Raw genomic sequence first — 24,722 nt, 5'->3', positions numbered from 1 at the left:
ATTCCCCTGCAAAAGAGTCATGTGAAAGCTTTATAATTTTACACCTTCAGGATGACAATATGTTTTGCAGTAATGTTTTCTAAAATTAACTGTTATTAAGTCTTCATGGCCTCATGGAGAGATCTCAGAAAAGATGATCAAAAATAGTTCAGAGAAGACAATCTAGAAGGAAAGACAAGAGTAAATGAACTTATTTATTCTACCTGAGACATGGCTGTGGAGTCCCATGTTAGCAGCTTTATGATTATGAAAGTTTAATGCAAATGAAATCTTCCAAGAAGGTTTCACAGAAACCTCAAGTGTTTGCCTCACTTGTGACTTTGAAAGCTGGGCAGAGATTTATCTATCTGGAATTATTTTACAGCCATCACTGGTCACAGAGGATGAATAAGATTACCTCCTATGACTCTAATTTTATACAAATAATGGTAGCCATTCACTAAAGACAATATGGGGAAATAAGATTAAATTGAACTGAAATATGATGAACTTGAGTATGATTTTTTTTAAAAAAGTATGTTTTTGGTTTGGAAAACTAAGGCTTGTTACATGCATAAAAATTGATCACTGTGGGATTCATAAAGCTATCTTTAAGACTCTCCAAAGTCCTTTCTATGTCTGAAGTGGTTCCTAGATTCACAGGAAGGGTCTCAAGGGTAGCTTAAATAATTACTAATATACATCTATTTAAGTAATTGTATCAGTAAAACATGTTTACTAAACTCAGCACATTAGGTGAGCCTAAGGAATGCTTAATCTGTGTTATTAAAGCCAACAGCTGGAGAAGGAATAGGTCTTTCTGTGTATTTATTTACCGGCTTTACGGCGGGTGGACCAACTTATTTCCCTGGGATGCAGGGGAACAGGACTCAGCTACCCTAATTCATGTTAGTTTTGTGGAATGGAACAAAGACGTGCCTTTATTTTCCAAAGGTCCCTCAATTAATACTTTCTTGAGGACAGAGAGGATTATTCTCAAAATTGATAAGTGACTAAAGTATAATAATAATAGTAATATGAACGAATTAAACCAAAATTTAGGTAGAGAAACTCATGGAGACACAACTCATGCCAGTCTGTTATTAAACTAGAGGAAAATCCTAAGAACAAAGGTAAATAAGGCCAGGTTGATAAACTGTGAGTGTCTTGTTTGAAATGGAACAACTCAAATGACAGAAAGCAGCAAGTTTATCCAACCAGCCAAAGTAAAAATAAATAAAAGCAACTTACTGTTAGTGTGAACAGAACTCAGGCAAAAATGTGTGGTCTAGATAGCAGCCTAATCGAGACAGCAAATTACATTGACTTCTGAGTTAATCATTTAGAAAAATAAGCACTTCTCAACAGATTTTCTGATGCACAGGAAAACATGAAATTGTGCAGTATGAGAAAACAACTGATCAAGTCACCACAGACATCCAAATTTAGCCCGCCAACATCAACATTATGCAAATAAAAAGCCCATGGAAATGCTAGTTGAAATGATGTTACCTTCCTGGACCAAAAAAAGAAAAAAGAAAACTTAATTTTTAAAAAAGATTTATTTATTTATTTGTTTGAGAGAGAGAGAGAGAGGCAGGGTGGGGCAGAGGGAGAGGGAGAGAGAAAATCTCAAGCAGACTCCCCACTGAGCATGGAGCCCAACACGGGACTCAATCTCAGGATCCTGAGATCATGACCTGAGCCGAAATCAAGAGTCGGACACTTACCTGACTGAGCCACCCAGATGCCCCAACTTAATTTTTTTAATGACTATATATTCATACAGACTATATATTCATATAGCCTGAGGATCTCCACTGACAACAGTCCAATTTTCAAAATTTAAAAAAAAAATGACATCAAAAAATATACAAGTTCCATAAAAAACCTTACCTGACTTATGACAGAGATAGAGAGCAGAATTTCATTTCATTTTGCTTGGGTTTCTTATATAAAGAATCAATCTTTCTACCAACAGATGGAAAGATAAATTTTTTTTTTTAAAGATTTTTATTTATTTGACAGAGAGAGACACAGTGAGAGAGAACACAAGCAGGGGGAGTGGGAGAGGGAGAAGGAGGCTTCCCGCCAAGCAGGGAGCCCGATGCAGGGCTCGATCCCAGGACCCTGGGATCATGACCTGAGTCGAAGGCAGATGCTTAACATCTGAGCCACCCAGGCGCCCGGAAAGATAAAATTTTTTTAAGCTAAGAGTGTGTTTATGTTTGGCCAGGAGCACACTGGTGTTTTCTTGGCCAAATAATAATAATAATAATAATAATAATAATAATAATAATGGAGATACAATATAGATATAAATACATAGATGCATATCTATCTATTGGAGACTCTTGGAGAGCACTTGGAATTAACTTATTTGGGGGTTATTTTTTATTATCAAGAATGAGGATTCTCAAATCGCACTGCCTTGCAATCTCATTTTTATTTGCTATTTTCAGTATCCTTTCATATCCATTTCATTTTTATTCTTAAAACAGCACTAGAAGGTAGTCAAGGCAGGCATTTTCCCCCCTTTCTTCCAAGTTATAAAATTGAGGTACAGAGAAGCCAGAAACCAAGAAAATGAGTTTTGGAGCCAAGGTTTCATGACCTCCGTGACCCTGGATTCCTTCCACCGGGACAGTGGTACTTCTCTAGAAGTTGTGAATCAGAATTTCATAAGCTGTGGTTTCAGAAAGAAAAATAATTCTAATTTGTCTGGCTGCAGAATCAAACTTCATGCCCAGCAACAAAGTAAATAATATGGATATAGATATACAGAAGAAAATATCAAAAGTATGGGGCACCTGGGTGGCTCAGTCAGTTAAGCATCTGCCTTCGGCTCAGGTCATGATCCCAGGGTCCTGGGATTGAGTCCCATGTCGGGTTCCCTGCTCAGCAGCGAGTCTGCTTCTCTCTTTCTCTCTCTCCCTCTACCCTTCCACTCCTGCTCATTCTCTCTCTCTCAAATAAATAAAATCTTTAAAAAAAAAATATCGAAAGTGTTGAATTTGAAGGTCCACACAGAGGAAAAGAAACAAGTCGGATGGGTTCCTAGCCAGACACTTCTAGATCTGCAGTCTGACAACTGTGTGACTTTGAATAAAGGACAAAAAAAAAACCACAAATAAGTACTAGTATTTGAATATAAAGTGTATGGCTCATTGCTTGCCATATGGTAGGGACTTAGACAAATTTTCACTATCCTTTGTCTACGAAAACATGCTTCTTCCTTTAATCAGTCAAAGTTAAAACTAGGTTTTAACATCTGTTTTTTTTTTTTTTTGCAATAATGATTTAAGAAATGCTATTCAAACCAAAAAGGACAATGGGGAGATTATAATCAAATTATAGCACACATATGTAATATACATACTAATGAGTATGATTTACATTCTAAAAGGAAAAAGAAATCAATGTGTTTCAGCTTATGAAGCATTTGAAACAAGTGATTTCTAAGTTTTCCTCTGCCCTGAAATTATAAAATATTGTGGAAAGGAGAAAAGGGAAAGCTCTTACTTCAATTCTACTCCCTTCCTCTTACTAGAATATTAATCTAAGACTCCAAAATGCTGTTTAGACATTTATAAATGATGGTGGTGGAGGGGAAAATATTTCTTTAAAAAATCATGCTGGGGGCACCTGGGTGGCTCAGTTGGATAAGCGGCAGACTCCTGATTTTGGTTTGGGTCACTACCTCGGGCCCAGGGATAGAAAGAACCCTGTGACCTGGCTCTGTGCTGGGGGCAGGGGGAGGGGGATGTCTCTCTCTCTCCTTCTCCCTTTGCCCCTCTCCCAGCTTGAGTGTGTGCATGGGCATACTCTCTCGTGAGCTCTCTCTCTAAAAATAAATAAATAAATCTTTAAAAAAAAAAATCATGCTTCCAAGTCAGACACTCCTTTATCTTCCTCTGAGCCATTCTGAAGCAGCCTGGAAGGGGGAGGGAAGCTGCATCTTCAGGAATACACAATCTTTTCCAGCTTCCTCATTCACCTCCTGCTTATCCAGGGCTGGATTAGTTAGCCAAATGCCCTTGGGTCTGCCCTTAGATACATATTTCTTTTCTCTTTTTTGTCTAATTTGTTCACAGAATGTATGTCATTGGTCATGAAAATTATATCATTGGGTGATAAGATTTGAGAAACTCCCCTCTTCCCTTAGAGCTTAAATTTAAGTCCTGTTTCCAGCTAAATTACCAGAGAGCTTTGCACCAAGGATTATGATGCTTATGACATCAACAAACCTAATTAATAAAGTGGATGTGACATTTCCCATTTGTCATTTTCCCTTGTGCTAAAGCCTCTCAGTAACATCATGGGGGAAAGTAGCAGCAGTGTGGCGCCTGGGTTGTGTGTGTGTTGTGTGGGGGTAGGAGGGAGGGTGTTTATGGACCCTAGTGAGCCCCCTGGTCATAATACGTTAGAGTTCTGTCATCAACCTGATTCTGCTCCCAGAAAGGCATAATAGAAATGGAGAAAAGAGAATCAGGCAAGATTGGAAAGGTGGGGAGGCCAACTGAGGCAATTTTTTTTATTATTATTATGTTAATCACCATACATTACATCACTAGTTTTTGATGTAGTGTTCCATGATTCATGGTTTGCGTATAACACCCAGTGCTCCATGCAGAACGTGCCCTCCTTAATACCCATCACCAAGCTAACCCATCTCCCCCACCCCCTCCCCTCTAGAGCCCTCAGTTTGTTTCTCAGAGTCCATAGTCTCTCATGGTTCATCCAACTGAGGCAATTTTAAAACATGAATCACTCTTTACAATTTGGAAATCTCAGACTAATATTTAACAGTCACACTGAAGAAAGCAAGAATGTTTGTAGAAAGTTTTTAAAAAAATATTCTATTAACTAAATGTATAAGTTCCAAGATATAAAACATACTTAAGTGAAGTACACTAAATGGCAAAGTTTTCCAGGAAAAAAAAAAGAAACGAAGAAATATTATCAATTCTGTTGTTGTAAATGGAAGCATGTACCTAGGGGTATGTGTGTGCACGTCTGCGTGTGTGTGTGTGTGTGTGTGTGTGTGTGTGTGTGTATGCTCTGTTGATAGTGATAGGGAAAATGGGTATAGGACCAGTTTCTAACTCTTAAGGAATGTTTGATGATGGCTAAAATTCTTGTTAAAAAACAAAAAACCAAGCTCTGACAATGACAGAGTAGCTAAAATAAAGGTTTCTACTGATGATAAGTATTTAAAAGTCTATGCAGGAACACCAGATAAATTACAAGCAGAGGCTCAAGCATTTGCGTTTAGGCCAATCCTTGGTGTTAAAAGCAACAGTATCACTCCCACACTACCAGTAAGAAAAAATGGCTCATTACAGCATCAAAATTTTCCTTGAGACTAATCAGAGAACTGAGGCTACATGGCAACCAAGTGACCCCTCTTCCAAAGAGAAAAAATATTCTTCAAAGAAAGACAAGACACACAAACTGCTGCACTTTTGGGAGAGCACAGGATATGATAAAAGTGTGTAAGATGAAATCCACCAACAGTTTAACTGATAATCTTCATTCTCTGCCTAGAGATTTCATCCATAGTGGCTGACACCACGATTGGGCCAATTTATGGAAACTTCAATTGGATGCACTCAACATTTGAACTTTCACAAAGGGCATTTTACACTATTAGGTACTGTAATATAGTGGGAAGATTGTCAAATGCAAGAAATTTCTGATAGACATTGTCCTAATCTAATCTTTCTCATTTTCTTTTCTTTTGAAAATCTGTTCTAAATTCAACAGTGAATCATTTCTGAATCTGTCATCTTGCCCGGGGTTGCCTGAATAGGGAAGAGAAAAGGGATGGTGGAATTCAGTAAGGCGAGATGGCTCCTTTGTTTGCTTCTCAGCCTCAGAAAACATGTGCTCCATACTGACAATTCAATGAATCATCTCACAGTGAGTTATAATTAATTTTCATTTTAACTGTTAGGAGTTGATCTCCTAGAAAGAGGGAAGTCTACATATATACAGTGAAAGTTCTTGGCCAAAAGTTTTAATATAATCATCAAATCCGTGCCTCTTAAATCACTTAAGCCATTGATTCTATTAGTTCTATCTTTAAATCAATAATGGCGATTGCATTTGAAAGGCTAAAGTTGTTGTGTTCTTACTTTAAGTCCTATTAAACTGCATAAGACATGATTTCATTGATGGTAAGATTACTGGTATTATCCATGAGAGCAAAACTAAGTAACTTTTGAAACGTTAAATCAGGCATTGGTCAGAAAATGACTATCCAAAACTGCTGGAACCCCAAGTAGGATATATTCTACACAAACATTTTGAGAGTGGGCTTGGCTGCCTAGGCTAACATCTGAGTCTCAACACTTACTAGCTGGAGACCTTAAGGCAGGTTCCTTGACTTTTCCAACACTCAGTTCTCTCATCTGCAATACCTGGATGGCAATAATATTTAAATAATAGGGAAAATATGCTGTGAAGATTGAAAAGCTAATCCACGTAAGCGCACAGTCTGACAGGTGGAATAGGATACGGATGACCACGTGAGGTAAGTGAGGCCAGTGGTAATATTGTGTCATCCCCACTATACTGACACAGAAACTACACCTCATTAAAAAGTTACATCCCTTGTTAAGAAGCCAGAGCTGGTAAATTATAAACTCAGACTGAAAACATGTTCGGAGACTTCCAGATTTAATTTGTTTCCTTTATATCAAACTTCCTCACTGAGATACGTAGTTTGGTCTACATATGCTATCGGAATCATAAATGTTTCTGGTGAAATCTTTTTCAGATCAAGAGATTAATAAACCCATGTAAAATGGGAGATACCAAATTCACGTAGTTTTTTTTAAAAATGTTCTCTAAATTCATAGATTACAAAACGACTGAAAATCATCCAAGATCAATCTCGACTTTGAATATTCAACACATCATTTTACTAGGGAAATTATGGTTAATTTATTTAATTATTAGTTAAATTGATGGTGACTTCTCAAAATAATTCTTTTTCATTTTCTTTAAGATCTTATATGCAATTACTAATCTAAATTGCAATTGTAGAACTAAGTAATAAAAAGTGATCGCAACAAACAACACTGGTGTACCAATTAAAGCAAAAATTTTTTCACAGCAGACAAAAACCCTCAAAATGCCAAAGCACTTACTGCAGCTTGCCGATGAGTATTGGACAATATTCCATGAATCTTCACTTTGTCCTTTTCCATCTGGTCTATGTTCACCCACAAACTCCGGCTGGCAGAATCAGATGGACCATATATCCGAGATATATAGTAATTGTGATCTGTGTCCTCCTATAATAAAAGAATAATGCACATCAAGAACAGAGACAGCATGGATGGGCCTTGAGGACGTTATGCTAAGTGAAATAAATCAGACAGGGAAAGACAGATACTGTATGTTCTCGCTTACATGTGGAATCTATAAAAGCTGAACTCATAGAAAAACAGAGTAGAATGGTGGTACCAGGGGCTGTGGAATGGGGGAAATGAGAAGATGTTGGCTAAAGAGTACAAATTGCCAGTTATAAGACAAATACCTTCTGGGGATCTAATCTACAGCATGGTGACTATAGTTAACGATACCGTAATTATAAGGTAGCTAAGAGAATAGATGTCTCATTACAAAAAAGAAATGGTAATTATGAGATGTGATGGAGGTGTTAGCTAATGCTATGGTGGTAATCATTTTGCAGTATATAAGTGTACCAAATCAACAGGATGTACACTTTAAACTTACACAATGTTATATGTCAACTGTATATTCCAGCCTCAATAAGGCTGGAAAACAAAGAAACATTTAAGTCAATATATACCTAATTTATATAATTGACAGAGATGTAGAGAGAGTTCTATTAAAAAAAGAGTCCTCCCCAAAAGGAAAGAAAAAAAAACCCTAGAGATGGTGTCCCTAAAATTCTTAAAAAACGAAAAAAAAAATGATACTGTGAAACTAGACATGCTACTATTCTTCAAAATAGCCAGAGGAGTTAAATAACCTCTAAGGAAATCGAATTAGATTTAAAAATACATAAAATAAGCCTCTTTAGAGGAAATTGTTACATAAATAAAACATAGAGGAAAATGTATACTCTGTTTACAATAGTCTTTTTACCACAGTAATTCTAGGGATCTAATTGCCGTCCAAACAAAATGTCACTTTTGGAACTATTTACTGAAAACCTGAACTATAATTACTACTGAGTGACAACAAATCCAAACTTCTCTTCTTTAAAACTAGGGCCTGCTCTCAGTTAATGATCCTAAGAATGGAAATAATTCATTTTTCCCCTATAATTTGGGTTATTAAATTCTACTTTTATTTGAATTCTCACTATTGATTATCACCATAGTGCCTGTCACAAAACCTTTAATTTTCATGTTTCTCACTCAATGAAGAGATTTAAATGTTTTAAAAGGGGATACTGCTGAGGAATATCCAGAACAATCACATGATTCTTGCCTAACTCAGGTTGCAATGAATTTTACTTTTTTTTTTTTTTACCATAAAATGTAACTGTGCTTATCAATTTGAGGAGTCTGTTAGATAAAATATATTTTAAAACACTCAGGTATATGTAAGGATAATGTCTGGTAAATAGAGGGTATATGATTTGAATAATAAGGTTTGGAAGGTGAATTTCATCTGATGCATTTGTTCCTGAGGTGCTAATTAAATAAAATACAATTATTCTTGAAATCTAGTCAAAACAGGAATTCCATGTACCTTTCACAAGTCATCAGACTAGAAATATATAAAACTGACTACATAAAGGAAAGGAATTTTCTAAGCAGTATTCTAAATAGATTTTGCCACATGACTAAAAGAAAAAGTATTTTTCTTGAGAAAATCACCTTGAGAACAGTGATTCCATGTTAACAGTAAGATATATAAAAAAAAAAAAGTCCTAGGTAAACCTCCAACCTCTAATTAAACTCTGGGTATCACATGCAAAATATGGGTGTAACCATGATGAAAGAGAAAAAAGTTCTTCAGTGAAAGAAGAAAAAAGGAGACACAAAGAAAGAAGCATGAGTAAGATTCCGTGCAGCCCAAGAGATATTAATATCCTAGTGGTTTTCTAGCACTCCCTTCCAGAACATTATGGCCCTGACTGCCTGGGTTCTTGGAGGGGAACAAGCATTTGGTTGTGTCTCCAACACGTATTCAGCTCCTCCCTACTGTCTGGGGGCTTCACCATGGAAGCTGTGAGGTGGGTACTCTCTTCGACATTGGGCACAAGCCATTCGACACCTGTCATTCCACTGGCTACAACAGCCTGTGGGCATCAGAAGTACATAATCTAAAACAGACCAATTAGTGAGCCATGGAGAAGTTTATATAAAAAGGAGATAATTTCCCTTATTCTGATTGCTGAGCTGGGTAGGCGTACAACTTAGCACTATTGCCACCATTTTGCTACCACGAGGAAACCCCAATTGATGATAAAGCAAACGCTGATAGAGACGAAGTCATTATCTCTGCAAACAAACAAACAAAAAAGCCATCTCCCTCATCCAGTGCCTTTAGTGCATCCTGGGCTTGTTCACTTAGATGAATCATTAAATTTTTTCAATTGTTAAAACATACCTTGAATTGAGTTATTGTCGACCAAAAGAATCCTGACAAACAAGTTCCCCTAACTTCCAACCAAAAGAGACTTAACTTAAGCAACATTGAATAAGGCAATCTTCTCTACAGACTTACAGATCTGGATAACAAACATCTATTCAATTCTGGTATTCTAGCTAATTACACAGCAGGAATGGAAACTTGTATCTAAACTGCTGGAAATCATCAAGCCTGAATTACAAATGATAATGATTCATTTCATTTTTCAATGAATCACATATAAGGGGGTTGTGAAAGAAATAGTCAACAAGTTTAATAAAAATTTTAATTTTTCTCCCTATTGCTAGTATTAAAGAGTTCAGCAATACTGAGGTCAGAGATGTGCTCTTTAGGTGAATTATGTAACAGAGTCTATGATGCTGCCAAATTACCATATAAATACCAAATAAATATTCTCTTCAAAATTACAGACTTTCAGTATAGAGTTCAATATAATTGTTGCAATCGACATATCTAAAATGACTTTGGTATTTCCCTTAACTCCTAAGTCTCTGTAATTAATCAAGAGATAGTCTTGAAGTTAACATAAAGAATATCATTATACTCAAATAATGGTTTGTTGCAAAAATATACATGATTTTTGTCTAATTGCAATCACTGATATGTCTAATTGAAAACAATGTTCATTTTTACTTAAATCAGAGCTGTCCAAAATAATGTCACAACTTTGAAAATATTGAGAAACTGAAGACTGGAGTTTGGTGTTTGACCTCTATAGCCCAAGCCTGCCAGGTTGTCACGGCAACTTTTATTCAAAGAGGAAGACTATTGGAGGGGGGCGGAGCAAGATGGCGGAGGAGTAGGAGACCTGGATTTCGTCTCCTCTCAGGAATTCAGCTGGATAGGGATCAAACCATTCTGAACACCTACAAACTCAACAGGAGATCGAAGAAAAGAATAGCAACAACTCTCTGAACAGAAAAGCGACAACTTTCTGGAAGGTAGGACGTGCGGAGAAGTGAATACGAGGCGATATTCAGGAGGATAGACAGCGGGGGAGGGGCCTCCGTCGGCCGCTTCTGGCAAGTGATAGAGCCACGGAGCACAAAATCGGAACTTTTAGAAGTCGGCTCCGCTGAGGGACGTCACTCTGGTGGCGAAGCGGGGGCTGGAACCCTCGCGGTACAGTGTGGTCTCAGGACCCTCGGGGTCACAGAAAGACCGGGGGTGCCTGAGTACGGCAGAGCTCCCAGGTATCGGAGCAGGGAAGCCGGCTGCAGAGACGGAGACAGGCGCGGGCTCTCAGCTCAGGGTGGCCATAAACCGTGATCCACGGCACAGTCGGGCCACTGCTCCTCCAGCAGGGACCCAACAAGCGGCAGATCCGGGGAGACTCACCTTCTTCCCCCGGGAGGAGAGGTGCGGGAGCGCACCGCGGGGATCTGCTGGGTTTGGAGACTCCACCCGGGGTCGGGTGCCAGATAGAAAGGCGCGGTCACAGGCCGGGTGAGCACGGAGTGCGGCCGGAGACCGGGGACACGGGAGTGACTGACTGCTTTTCTCTGGGGGCTCGCTGAGGAGCGGGACCCCGAGTTCTCGGCTCCTCCGGGGCGGAGACTGGGAGGCCGCCATTTTCACTCTCCGCCTCCAAAGCTATACGGAAAGCTTGCAGGGAACAAAAGCTCCGGAGAGTAAACCCGAGCAGATTACTCAGCCCGGACCGGCAAGGGCGGGGCAATTTTGCCTCCGGCAAAGACATTTGGGAACCACGGCAACAGGCCCCTCCCACAGAAGATCAGCGAGAACAGCCAGCCAAGACCAAGTTTACCGATCAATGAGAACGGCAGAACTCCAGCGCTAGGGGAATACTGCACATAGAATTCATGGCTTTTTTACCATGATTCTTTAGTCTTTCAAAGTTAATTATTTTTTTAACTGTGTTTTTTTCTTTTTTCTTTTCTTTTTTTTTTGAATTTTTCTTTTTCCCTTTTTCAACCAACATCTTATCAATCCCTTTTTTTAAAAAAAAAAAAATTTTTATTTTTCATTTTTAAAGTCATATTCTATCCCTTCATAGTAGTTACCCGTATTTTTGGCATATATATATAAGTTGTTCTCTCTTTAAAATCTTGAGATAGTTTCTTCTAACAGATCAAAATATACTCTAAATCTCTAGTGTATGGTTTTTTTCTACTCCCCTGCCTGATCACATTCTCTCCCTTTTTTCTTTCTTTCTTTTTTTTTTTTAATCCTCTTCTTTCTTTTTTCAAACAACTTATCAAATCCTTTTTTAAAATTTTTTATAATTTCCATCTTTACAGTCATATTCCATCCCTTCATCATATCAACCCTTATTTTTGTACATATATAAGTTTTTCTTTCTTTAAAATTTTGGGACGGACTTTCTTTTAACAGACCAAAATACACCCAAAATCTAGTGTGTGGCACTGATCTATAAACCAGCCTGATCATATTTGATCACATTCTGTTTCTGTTTTGTTTTGTTTTGTTCTGCTTTTGTTTGTTTTTATCTTTATCTTTTTCTTTTTTCTTTTTTTCTTTCCTTTTCTTTTTTCTCTCTTTCCCTTTCTTTTCCCACTGCTTCAGGTCTTTTCTGATTTGTTTAGAGTATATTTTCTGGGGACGTTGTTACCCTGCTAGCATTTTGTTCTCTCATTAATCTATTCTCCTCTGCACAAAATGACAAGACGGAAAAAATCACCTCAACAAAAAGAACAAGAGGTAGTACCGACTGCCAGGGACCTACTCAATACGGACATTAGTACGATGTCAGATCTAGAGTTCAGAATCATCACTTTAAAGATACTAGCTGGGCTTGAAAAAAGCATGGAAGTTATTAGAGAAACCCTTTCTGGAGAAGTAAAAGAACTAAAATCGAACCAAGTCGAAATCAAAAAGGCTATTAATGAGGTGCAATCAAATATGGGGGCACTAACTGCTAGGATAAATGAGGCAGAAGAAAGAATCAGTGAGATAGAAGACCAAATGATGGAAAATAAAGAAGCTGAGAAAAAGAGAGATAAACAACTACTGGATCATGAGGGCAGAATTCGAGAGATAAACGATACCATAAGACGAAACAACATTAGAATAATTGGGATCCCAGAAGAAGAAGAAAGAGAGAGAGAGGTAGAAGGTATAATGGAGCAAATTATAGCAGAGAACTTCCCTAATTTGGGGAAGGAAACAGGCATCAAAATCCAGGAGGCACAGAGAACCCCTCTCAAAATCAATAAAAATAGGTCAACACCCCGACATCTAATAGTAAAACTTACGAGTCTCAGAGACAAAGAGAAAATCCTGAAAGCAGCTCGGGAGAAGAGATATGTAACCTACAATGGTAGAAACATTAGATTGGCAACAGACCTATCCACAGAGACCTGGCAGGCCAGAAAGGACTGGCAGGACATATTCAGAGCACTAAATGAGAAAAATATGCAGCCAAGAATACTATATCCAGCTAGGCTGTCATTGAAAATAGAAGGAGAGATAAAAAGCTTCCAGGACAAACAAAAACTAAAGGAATTTGCAAACACGAAACCAGCCATACAACAAATATTGAAAGGGGTCCTCTAAGCAAAGAGAGAGCCTAAAAGCAACATAGACCAGAAAGGAACACAAACAATATACAGTAACAGTCACTTTACAGGCAATACAATGGCACTAAATTCCTATCTTTCAATAGTTACCCTGAATGTAAATGGGCTAAATGCCCCAATCAAAAGACACAGGCTATCAGATTGGATGAAAAAACAAGACCCATCGATATGCTGTCTGCAAGAGACTCATTTTAGACCCAAAGACACCCCCAGATTTAAAGTGAGGGGGTGGAAAACCATTTACCATGCTAATGGACACCAAAAGAAAGCTGGGGTGGCAATCCTTATATCAGACAAATTAGATTTTAAACCAAAGAGTGTAATAAGAGATGAGGAAGGACACTATATCATACTTAAAGGGTCTATCCAACAAGAAGATCTAACAATTGTAAATATCTATGCCCCTAACATGGGAGCAGCCAATTATATAAGGCAATTAATAACAAAAGCAAAGAAACACATCGACAACAATACAATAATAGTGGGGGACTTTAACACCCCCCTCACTGAAATGGACAGATCGTCTAAGCAAAAGATCAACAAGGAAATAAAGACTTTAAATGACACACTGGACCAAATGGACTTCACAGACATATTCAGAACATTCCATCCCAAAGCAACGGAATACACATTCTTCTCTAGTGCCCATGGATCATTCTCCAGAATAGATCACATCCTAGGTCATAAATCAGGTCTCAACCAGTACCAGAAGATCGGGATCATCCCCTGCATATTTTCAGACCACAATGCTTTGAAACTAGAACTCAATCACAAGAGGAAAGTCGGAAAGAACTCAAATACATGGAAGCTAAAGAGCATCCTACTGAAGAATGAATGGGTCAACCAGGAAATTAAAGAAGAATTAAAAAAATTCATGGAAACCAATGAAAATGAAAACACAACTATTCAAAATCTTTGGGATACAGCAAAGGCAGTCCTAAGAGGAAAGTATATAGCAATACAAGCCTTTCTCAAGAAACAAGAAAGGTCTCAAGTACACAACCTAACCCTACACCTAAAGGAGCTGGAGAAAGAACACAAATAAAGCCTAAACCCAGCAGGAGAAGAGAAATAATAAAGATCAGAGCAGAAATCAATGAAATAGAAACCAAAAGAACAGTAGAACAGATCAACGAAACTAGGAGCTGGTTCTTTGAAAGAATTAACAAGATTGATAAGCCCCTGGCCAGACTTATCAAAAAGAAAAGAGAAATGACCCAAATCAACAAAATCATGAATGAAAGAGGAGAAATCACAACCAACCCCAAAGAAATACAAACAATTACAAGAACATATTATGAGCAACTCTATGCCAGCAAATTAGATAACCTGGAAGTAATGGATGCATTCCTAGAGATGTATCAACTACCAAAACTGAACCAGGAAGAAATAGAAAACCTGAACAGACCTATAACCACTAAGGAAATAGAAGCAGTCATCAAAAATCTCCCAAAACACAAAAGCCCAGGGCCAGATGGCTTCCCAGGGGAATTCTACCAAACATTTCAAGAAGAATTAATACCTATCCTTCTGAAACTGTTCCAAAAAATAGAAATGGAAGGAAAACTTCCAAACTCATTTTATGAGGCCAGCATTACCTTGATCCCAAAACCAGACAAAGACCCCTTCAAAAAGGAGAATTACAGACCAATATCCTTGATGAACATGGATGCAAAAATTCTCACCAAAATACTAGCCAATAGGATCCAAGAGTACATTAAAAGGATTATTCACCACGACCAAGTGGGATTTATCCCTGGGCTGCAAGTTTGGTTCAACATCTGCAAATCAATCAACGTGATACAATACATTAACAAAAGAAAGAACAAGAATCATATGATCCTCTCAATAGATGCAGAAAAAGCATTTGACAAAGTACAGCATCCTTTCTTGATCAAAACTCTTCAGAGTATAGGGATAGAGGGTACATACCTCAATATCATAAAAGCCATCTATGAAAAACCTACAGCGAATATCATTCTCAATGGGGAAAAACTGAGAGCTTTCCCCCTAAGGTCAGGAATGCGGCAGGGATGTCCACTATCACCACTGCTATTCAACATAGTATTCGAAGTCCTAGCCACAGCAATCAGACAACAAAAAGAAATAAAAGGCATCCAAATTGGCAAAGACAAGTCAAACTCTCACTCTTTGCAGATGATATGATACTTTATGTGGAAAATCCCAAAGACTCCACCCCAAAACTGCTAGAACTCATACAGGAATTCAGTAAAGTGGCAGGATATAAAATCAATGCACAGAAGTCAGTGGCATTCCTATACACCAACAACAAGTCAGAAGAAAGAGAAATTAAGGAGTCGATCCCATTTACAATTGCACCCAAAACCATAAGATACCTAGGAATAAATCTAACCAAAGAGGCCAAGGATCTGTACTCAGAAAACTATAAAATACTCATGAAAGAAATTGAGGAAGACACAAAGAAATGGAAAAACGTTCCATGCTCATGGATTGGAAGAACAAATATTGTGAAGATGTCAATCCTACCTAGAGCAATCTACACATTAAATGCAATCCCCATCAAAATACCATCCACTTTCTTCAAAGAAATGGAACAAATAATCCTAAAATTTGTATGGAACCAGAAAAGACCCCGCATAGCCAGAGGAATGTTGAAAAAGAAAAGCAAAGCTGGCGGCATCACAATTCCAGACTTCCAGCTCTACTACAAAGCTGTCATCATCAAGACAGTATGGTACTGGCACAAAAACAGACACATAGATCAATGGAACAGAATAGAGAGCCCAGAAATGGACCCTCAACTCTATGGTCAACTAATCTTTGACAAAGCAGGAAAGAATGTCCAATGGAAAAAAGACAGTCTCTTCAACAAATGGTATTGGGAAAATTGGACAGCCACATGCAGAAGAATGAAACTGGACCATTTCCTTACACCACACACAAAAATAGACTCCAAATGGTTGAAAGACCTCAATGTGAGACAGGAGTCCATCAAAATCCTAAAGGAGAACACAGGCAGCAACCTCTTCGACCTCAGCCGCAGCAACTTCTTCCTAGAAACATCGCCAAAGGCAAGGGAAGCAAGGGCAAAAATGAACTATTGGGCCTTCATCAAGATAAAAAGCTTTTGCAAAGCAAAGGAAACAGTCAACAAAACCAAAAGACAACTGACAGAATGGGAGAAGATATTTGCAAATGACATATCAGATAAAGGGCTAGTATCCAAAATCTATAAAGAACTCATCAAACTCAACACCAAAAGAACAAAGAATCCAATCAAGAAATGGGCAGAAGACATGAACAGACATTTTTCCAAAGAAGACATCCAAACGGCCAACAGACACATGAAAAAGTGTTCAATATCGCTCGGCATCAGGGAAATCCAAATCAAAACCTCAATGAGATACCACCTCACACCAGTCAGAATGGCTAAAATTAACAAGTCAGGAAATGACAGATGTTGGCGGGGATGCGGAGAAAGGGGAACCCTCCTACACTGTTGGTGGGAATGCAAGCTGGTGCAGCCACTCTGGAAAACAGTATGGAGGTTCCTCAAAAAGTTGAAAATAGAGCTACCATATGATCCAGCAATTGCACTACTGGGTATTTACCCCAAAGATACAAAAGTAGGGACCCGAAAGGCTACGTGCACCCCGATGTTTATAGCAGCAATGTCCACAATAGCCAAACTGTGGAAAGAGCCAAGATGTACATCAACAGATGAATGGATAAAGAAGAGGTGGTATATATATACAATGGAATATTATGCAGCCATCAAAAGGAATGAGATCTTGCCATTTGCAACGACGTGGATGGAACTGGAGGGTATTATGCTGAGCGAAATAAGTCAATCAGAGAAAGACATGTATCATATGACCTCACTGATATGAGGAGTTCTTAATCTCAGGAAACAAACTGAGGGTTGCTGGAGTGGAGGGTGGGGTGGGAGGGATGGGGTGACTGGGTGATGGACACTGGGGAGGGTATGTGTTCTGGTAAGCGCTGTGAATTGTGCAAGACTGTTGAATCTCAGATCTGTACCTCTGAAACAAATAATGCAATATATGTTAAGAAAGAAAAAAAGAAGAAGAAGAATGTAGCAGGAGGGGAAGAATGAAGGGGAGGAAATCGGAGGGGGAGAAGAACCATGAGAGACAATGGACTGTGAAAAACAAACTGAGGGTTCTAGAGGGGAGGGGGGTGGGAGGATGGGTTAGCCTGGTGATGGGTATTGAGGAGGGCACGTTCTGCATGGAGCACTGGGTGTTATGCACAAACAATGAATCATGGAACACTATATCTAAAACTAATGATGTAATGTATGGGGATTAACATAACAATAAAAAAAATTAAAAAAAAAAATAAAACAAAGAGGAAGACTATTTATTGTTTACCCAGAATTTAGAGACACAAGTTGTTAAATTCCAGGGAGAGGCGTTTGGCTCAGTTTTTCAAGGAAAGCTATAAAATAGATGTCACAAAAATGTGACATTTTAGCACTGCTAAATTATTCAAACCACATCTTGTCCTTTATAGGAGTAATGGTACTTAAAGTGTTGTCAAAAACCACTTCAGGCACAAAGATTTTCCTTTTCTGCTCGAAAGCAAACTATTTCTAACGCCATAGAAAATAAAACAAAACACTACTGTGATATGCCTACTTGCCAATTCATTTAGGAAACCAACTGTTACTGAAAGTAGATGGCACAGTAGGTAGCTATAAATCCTATAAATCCATGCTTCTCAAATATGCCTGCAAACGTGCAGCTGTAAACAGAGGACATACACCAAAAATACAGGGAGAAAAAAATCATCATAACTATACCTAACCATTCTGCAACAATCAGTTTATACAATTCCTAACCCACTCCTAACCTGTCTTCTAACACTGGTGTTACATCGATTTTATGATGGGTAATTTTTATGGATGCCTTACACTGTCTCATGCAGTAACAGCATTTGAACTCGAAATTTATTTCACTGAGAACTAAAACTAAAACAAGGATAGATTGTATGAACATCACTGTGCTGGTCATTTGAAATATATGAATAGATAGAACATAGTCAAAGTTCTTAGTGAAAGGCATTTAGCATTGAATCAATTGGTTACCTCACAAAGACAGTTTCATAATGAATAAAGGGATATTATAATTTGAGTGGTTCTTACCAAGTGTTAATATATACCAAATATATTACCTTCTCACATACATGAGTTCACAAAGACTACATAATGCATATAAAGGTAAATGTTTAAAAATAATATTTTAAAGTATTACTTGTATATATTAAGTTCCTCAAAAACAGAGTTAAAAAATAGTTCTCTATGTTCTAAAAAAATTAATGTTGATAAAAAAACTAAATGAACATGATACAATCATAAAAGAAGAAAAACAGTGAGCTGGTAGTATTCAGGGAAAAAATTACAGAGATGAATTCACTAGTAGCAGTAAGAAAAGGGGTGTGTGGGTGGCTCAGTTGGTTAAGCAGCCCACCCTTGATTTTGGCTCAGGTCATGATCTCAGGGTTGTGAGATGGAGCCCCACATGGGGCTCTGCCATGGCTGTGAAGTCAGCTTAAGATTCTCTCTCTCCCTCTGCCTCCTCCCACCAAAAAGAATAGAATAAAAAATAAAAAATTTATTAAAGTAACTTATAAAAATAAATTATTAGTTAGGACTAAATTACAGAAAAAAGAGGTCCTATATATGATATATATACATATATTCAGTAGCATAGAAAAGTTTTTTTAATGTATCAGAAGAACCATTTTTCTGAGTTAAAGAAAGACTTGAATCTATATACCATGCCCCAAGAAAATCTGCAATAGAATTTTGAATATCAAGAAATTTCCTGGTGAGATTTCTCATAGGTTAAAAAAAAAAAAAAAAAGCAGCAGCAGGGCGTTCCACAAGATGGTGGTATAGGAAGAACCTAACCTCACCTTCTCCCATGGACACACCAGATCTACAACAACATCAGGATCATTTCTCTCTGAAAAAGATCTGCAAGCTGGGTGAAGTGCTTCTCCACAACAAAGGATAAAAAGACCACACTGAGATGAGTTGGAGAAGCAGAGACATGGTCTCACCAAAATCCCACCACTGCTGTGGGGGCACAAAATAGCGAGGGGGTCTCACCTGCTTGGCCATTCTCCTGGAGGAGTGAGGAGTTGGTGACCCACATCAGACACTTCAACCCCTCGAATCTGCACCAGAGAGATGAGCCCCTAAAATATCTGGCTCGGAAAACCAAAAGTGCTGATGTCCAAGGGATCCAAAGTGGTATGGAAAACTGAGATTCATTCCCTTTTAAAAGTTTCAAGTAAAGTCTCACTTGCCTCCTGACCCAGTGGGGGGGAAAAAAAAGCAGTTTGGAAAGGACCTGGACTGTATGTGAAATTCGTTTGCTAATCTAAAAACATCTGCTGCAGGGCGCCTGGGTGGCTCAGTCGTTAAGCATCTGCCTTCAGCTCAGGTCATGGTCCCAGGGTCCTGGGATCGAGCCCCACATCGGGGTCCCTGCTCAGCGGGAAGCCTGCTTCTCCCTCTCCCACTCCCCCTGCTTGTGTTCCCTCTCTCGCTGTCTCTCTGTCAAATAAATAATATCTTTAAAAAATAAAATAAAAACATCTGCTGCAAAGATGAATAAATAAATAATAAATAAAAGCACTTGCTGTAGAGGTAGGGGACAGCTGAAACTCTCCTTTGAGATGGAGGCACTGGCGAAGGCCATTTTTACATTCTCCACTTACCCTGCTAGCACAGGTGGCTGAACTTGAACTTGGCATCCTCCTACCACCTTGCCAAGACAGGTGGGGCTGAGTGGTGATGGCACCATCCTGCTGCCCTGCTGAGGCTGGAGTGTGTAGGTGGTTGCAGTAGTCACCTGCTCCCTGCTTGGGGCAGGTGACGCAGCAAATGGTCACAACGTTCTCCAGCTCCCTAACTAAAGTCTGTGAGTAGGCAGTTACAACCCTTTACTCCCTGTTCCCTGGCTCGGGTTGGTGAGCGTGAGTGGTTGTGGCGTTCCCCCACTCTCAGCCTAAAGCTGGCATGCACACAGACAAGGAATTCTCCCGTTGCGTTCCTGGAGCCCACAGGTGTGTGCAGTTAAGACATTCCCCGAAACACCCCCCCGCCCCGCCTGCCCCCGGCTGTCTTTCTGAAGCTAGTGAGCATGCTCTACCCCCTACACTCTCTAGCTGCCTAGCTGAAGCCAGTGGGTGCATGCAATCCACACAGGCACCCCCCCGCCTCCTTTGATTGCCTGGCTCCTTGGGGAAGGTAATAGTCAGAAAGTTCCTGGCAAGCCACCACAACCCAGTCTTCCTGTGAAGAAGGCCTATTTACTTAATCTGCAGCTTCAGCCTGAGAAACAGCTTCTGGTTTCCACACATTAGGAGGCCATGGAGGTGCTCCCAAAGAATGTAAGCACCATCCTTGCACACCACATTGGCCTCACGACAGCTCGACAAGACCTCCCAGAAAGGAGCTTATATACCCATGTGGAGCCCTGATTTTTGCAACTGTCATCCAGAGGACCCCTCTAGATCTCCTGGTTTGGAGGCCGCAGGGATTATGATAATGGCCCCACAGGACTGTATTTGCACACTGTAAAAACTACTACCTGAGGGCCTGGCTTCTTGTCTCCAGCCTGAAACTAAGGGCTCAATGAGATTCCTCCCTTTGGAACATGGATGGATCTTGGCACACTCTCAAAAACAGGGACATACCAGGAATAAGTCAGGGGGGTTAGACAGTCACAAAGAATCAAGAGACACCCAAGAGCTTGGACAAGTTTGAACAAGAAGGTTCATCACCTATACAAGGCCACTTCTTCAGACTGAGAGAGGTAGATGTTTCACCTAATACACAGAAACAAAGAGAGAGAGTCAAGGAAAATGAGGAAAGACAGAAATATGTTGCAAATAAAAGAAAAAGGCAAAACCCTCAGAAAAAGACCTTGATGAAAGAAAGAATTATCAGGTAGAAAAAAAATTCAAAGTAATGGTCATAAAGATGCTCACCGAACTCAGAAGAATGGATGAACATAGTGGGAACCTCAACAAAGAGATAGAAAATATAAGGAAGTACCAAACAGCAGTCACAGAGCTGAAGAATACAATCACTGAACTGAAGAATACACTAGAGGGACTCAAGGGTTCCAACAGCAGATTGGATGAAGCAGAAGAATGGATCAGCAAGCTGGAAGACAAAACACTGGAACTCAAACAGAGCAGTAAAAAGTAAAAACAACAACAACAACAACAACAAAAAAAACAAACCCAAAAAACAAAAAAACTTAATGATGGCTTAAGGGACTTAGGGGGCAACATCAAGCAGAATAACACTTGCAAGAAAAGATGCTCAACATCACTAGTCATCAGGGAAATGTAAATCAAAACCACATGAGATATCACCTTATACCTGTCTAATGACTATTATCTAAAAGACAAAAAATAACAAGTGTTGGCAAGTATGTGGAATAAAGAGAATACTTGTGAGCTATAGTAGATGGTTTAACCACTATGAAATTTTCCTCAAAAAATTAAAAATAGAACTACCAAATGATACAGCAATTCCACCACTGGGTATCCATTTGATAAAAACAAAAACACTGATTTGAAAGATATGTGCACCTCTAAGTTTACTACAGCATTATTTATGGTAGCCAAGATATGGAAACAACTTAAGTATCCATTGTTGGATGAATGGATAAAGAAGATGTAGCATATATACAATGTACTACTACTCAGCCATAAAAAAACAATGAAATCCTACCATTTGTGACAGCATGGATGGACCTTGAGGTCATTATGCTAAGTGAAATAAGTCAAGCAGAGAAAGACAAATACCCCATGATTTCACTTAAAAGTGAAATCTAAAAATCAAAACCAAATAAAACCCAGAGTCACATACAGGGAACAGATTGGTGGTTGCCAGAGGGTTGGGGTTGCAAAATGGGTAAAGGGGATCCCAAGTATAAACTTTTAGTTATAAAGTAAATAAGTCATGGAGATGTAACATTCAGCATCGGGAATACAGTCCCATCAGTAATACTGCATTAACATTATATGGTGACAGATGGTAACTAGACTTACTGTGGTGATCATTTCACAACGTATACACAGAGGTTGAATCACTTTGTCTTACATCTGAAATTAATATAATATTGTAGGTCAATTATACCTCAATACCCTGAGATATTTTTCTTAATTAAAAAATGAAGCGGAAGTCTTATAGACATCTAGAAAGACAAACCGACTTATTCATAAGGGATTTCCTCCTCCAAAAGAGGAAAAAACCTTTAATAGTCTGATACTTCTCCAGGATATCCAGTGGAAACAATGTCTACATAATCATTGTGTAGAAGAAAGTTATCACTTAAGAAATTTTTGCCCAACAAAACCATAATCTAAGCATAAAGGCAACAAACATATTCTTTCTTTCTTCCTTTCTTTTTTTAAAGATGTGTCTGGAGTCTTGGAAGCTTGACTACCCTACGTTCTCTTACAAATGGACCTTGAGAGATTGATTGAAGGTTCTAGAAGGGCGTCATAGCTACTCGTATACCCTTGATTGAAATATGGTTCTCTTCTACCGGGGAAGGTAGTCTTTTTCCACCTACTGCGCAGTTTTGGGAGGGACTCACATGGAGTTTTGAGGGAGGAAGGGCACACCCACCTAGCCAGTCAGATCAGCTGAATCAACCCTGGCAATCAGTGAGGTGACAGATGTCACAGCCAGGTCACCCTTATATCCACAAGCATATTTTTAATGAATACAAATACAGAAAGAATATACCATAAATGAGATCTTCTTAACATGTAATACCGAATTATACAACCAGATCAACCAAGGGGTGAATCAAATATGGTCATAGGAATGGAGAAGCTGTAGTAAACATTCTGATGGTGAGCATTCACTCGATGGAAATTATATTAAGAAAAATAAGACAATTTAGTTATTATGGCTGTAAGTCACAATGTAGATGATATGAACCATGAAACTATAAAAATAGTCTAATAATCATGTTCCATGCCAGGTAATAGATATATAAATCTAAGATACAGAAATATAGTTAAAAAAAAAAAATAAGCCCATGGGGCGCCTGGGTGGCTCAGTCGGTTAAGCGTCTGCCTTCGGCTCAGGTCATGATCCCAGGGTCCTGGGATCGAGCCCTGCATCGGGCTCCCTGCTCCGCGGGAAGCCTGCTTCTCCCTCTCCCACTCCCCCTGCTTGTGTTCCCTCTCTCGCTGTGTCTCTCTCTGTCAAACAAACAAATAAAAAAATCTTAAAAAAATAATAAGCCCATATTTTTAATTTTAAGAGAACCTTTTGATGCGAAAGTCTGAAACTGGTGGGCCACAGATTGCATCTATGTTGCCAAAGGACAGCAGATACAGAGTTAAATTAGTTATTTTCCTGAAATATAATACAGTGCAATCTCAATTTTACAAAATTACATCCATCTAAACATAAATGTATATCTCTACTCTCCTACCTCTCTATCCTCTCTGATTACACACACAGGTATAAAAGATACTTAGCATACACTGATTGGTTATTTCTAGGTGATGGGGCTTGGGGGAGTTTCTTTTCCCTTAACTGTATTGTTTGAAATTTTTATAATAAACATTACATATAACCACTTTCTTTTCTTTTTTCTTCACATAAAGCATTAAAAAATGTGAAGATGCTTAAAAGTATCAATTGTTGATTCCTGGAATTAAACCACCGACATATATCAAGAGACAGAAGGCCATGATGTTATATACAGATAATATAGAATTAGTATGATAGGTGCTTTGAAAAGTGCTTAAGGAAGACTCCTTTAACATACTATAAATCAGACATTCACACTCAGCGTAGAGCTTCAAATTCAATAACTTAAAACGGCTTTGTGAAATAGCTGATAGATAAATTTCCATTAAACCTTTTCTTTAAAATACTAGCTTCAATAACCTAATTGAGGTAGAGTGCAATCTTTTTCTCTACTTACTGTAAATGAAATAGCACTTACAGAAACAAAAATATTCATTTCTACTAAATTTTGAGCGATAAATACTTAGAGTTTGAATCTTTATAAAATGATTTTATGTTGTAAGCATTTTATAGAAGCATGGCTAAATCATCTGTCTTCTTTATTCATTCATTTATGCAGAAATAATTTGTTTCATGTGTATAAAGTACAACATATTCTTAGAGGGAAACATTGTGATAGAATGTATGGGAAATAATGCTGAAGAATTATTCAATAGCACCGCTAGATCTTGGCAATGTCTATAATTCTATGAGAAACATTTAAGGAGTCGCTCATGTTTTCCTTTTAGCTATATCCTACTGTAATCTGTGGGCTTATTTCTAGGACCTGTTTTCAAGGATCTCAGAAAGAAGCAGTAGGCTGGAGACATAGCTACATTCTGACAAAGTCCTGGGTACAGAAAGGAAGGTGGGGAAGGGCTGGGGGAAAGGGAAAGGTGGTATGGTTTAAGACATTAAACTTGCAGGCAGGTGATCTGATCTCTGCTTCTCACTCGCTCAGTTGCTAGTGAGTTCTGTCA

General features: G+C 38.6%; 1 protein-coding gene across 1 annotated transcript in view; it reads right to left on the bottom strand.

Moving 5' to 3' along the window:
- PLXDC2 (plexin domain containing 2) overlaps positions 1–24,722 on the bottom strand; it is a 469,270-nt gene that overhangs the window by 235,566 nt on the left and 208,982 nt on the right. Inside the window, exon 3 of the mRNA XM_032425793.1 lies at positions 7,134–7,280. Within this exon, the coding sequence (XP_032281684.1) occupies positions 7,134–7,280 (147 nt within the window). The remainder of the gene's footprint in view (positions 1–7,133; positions 7,281–24,722) is intronic.

Source organism: Phoca vitulina, unplaced genomic scaffold (assembly GCF_004348235.1).
Source record: "Phoca vitulina isolate PV1807 unplaced genomic scaffold, GSC_HSeal_1.0 scaffold33, whole genome shotgun sequence".
NCBI lineage: Eukaryota > Metazoa > Chordata > Mammalia > Carnivora > Phocidae > Phoca > Phoca vitulina.
Note: the sequence above shows the minus strand (reverse complement) of the source record. Positions and strands in the feature narration are given on the sequence as shown.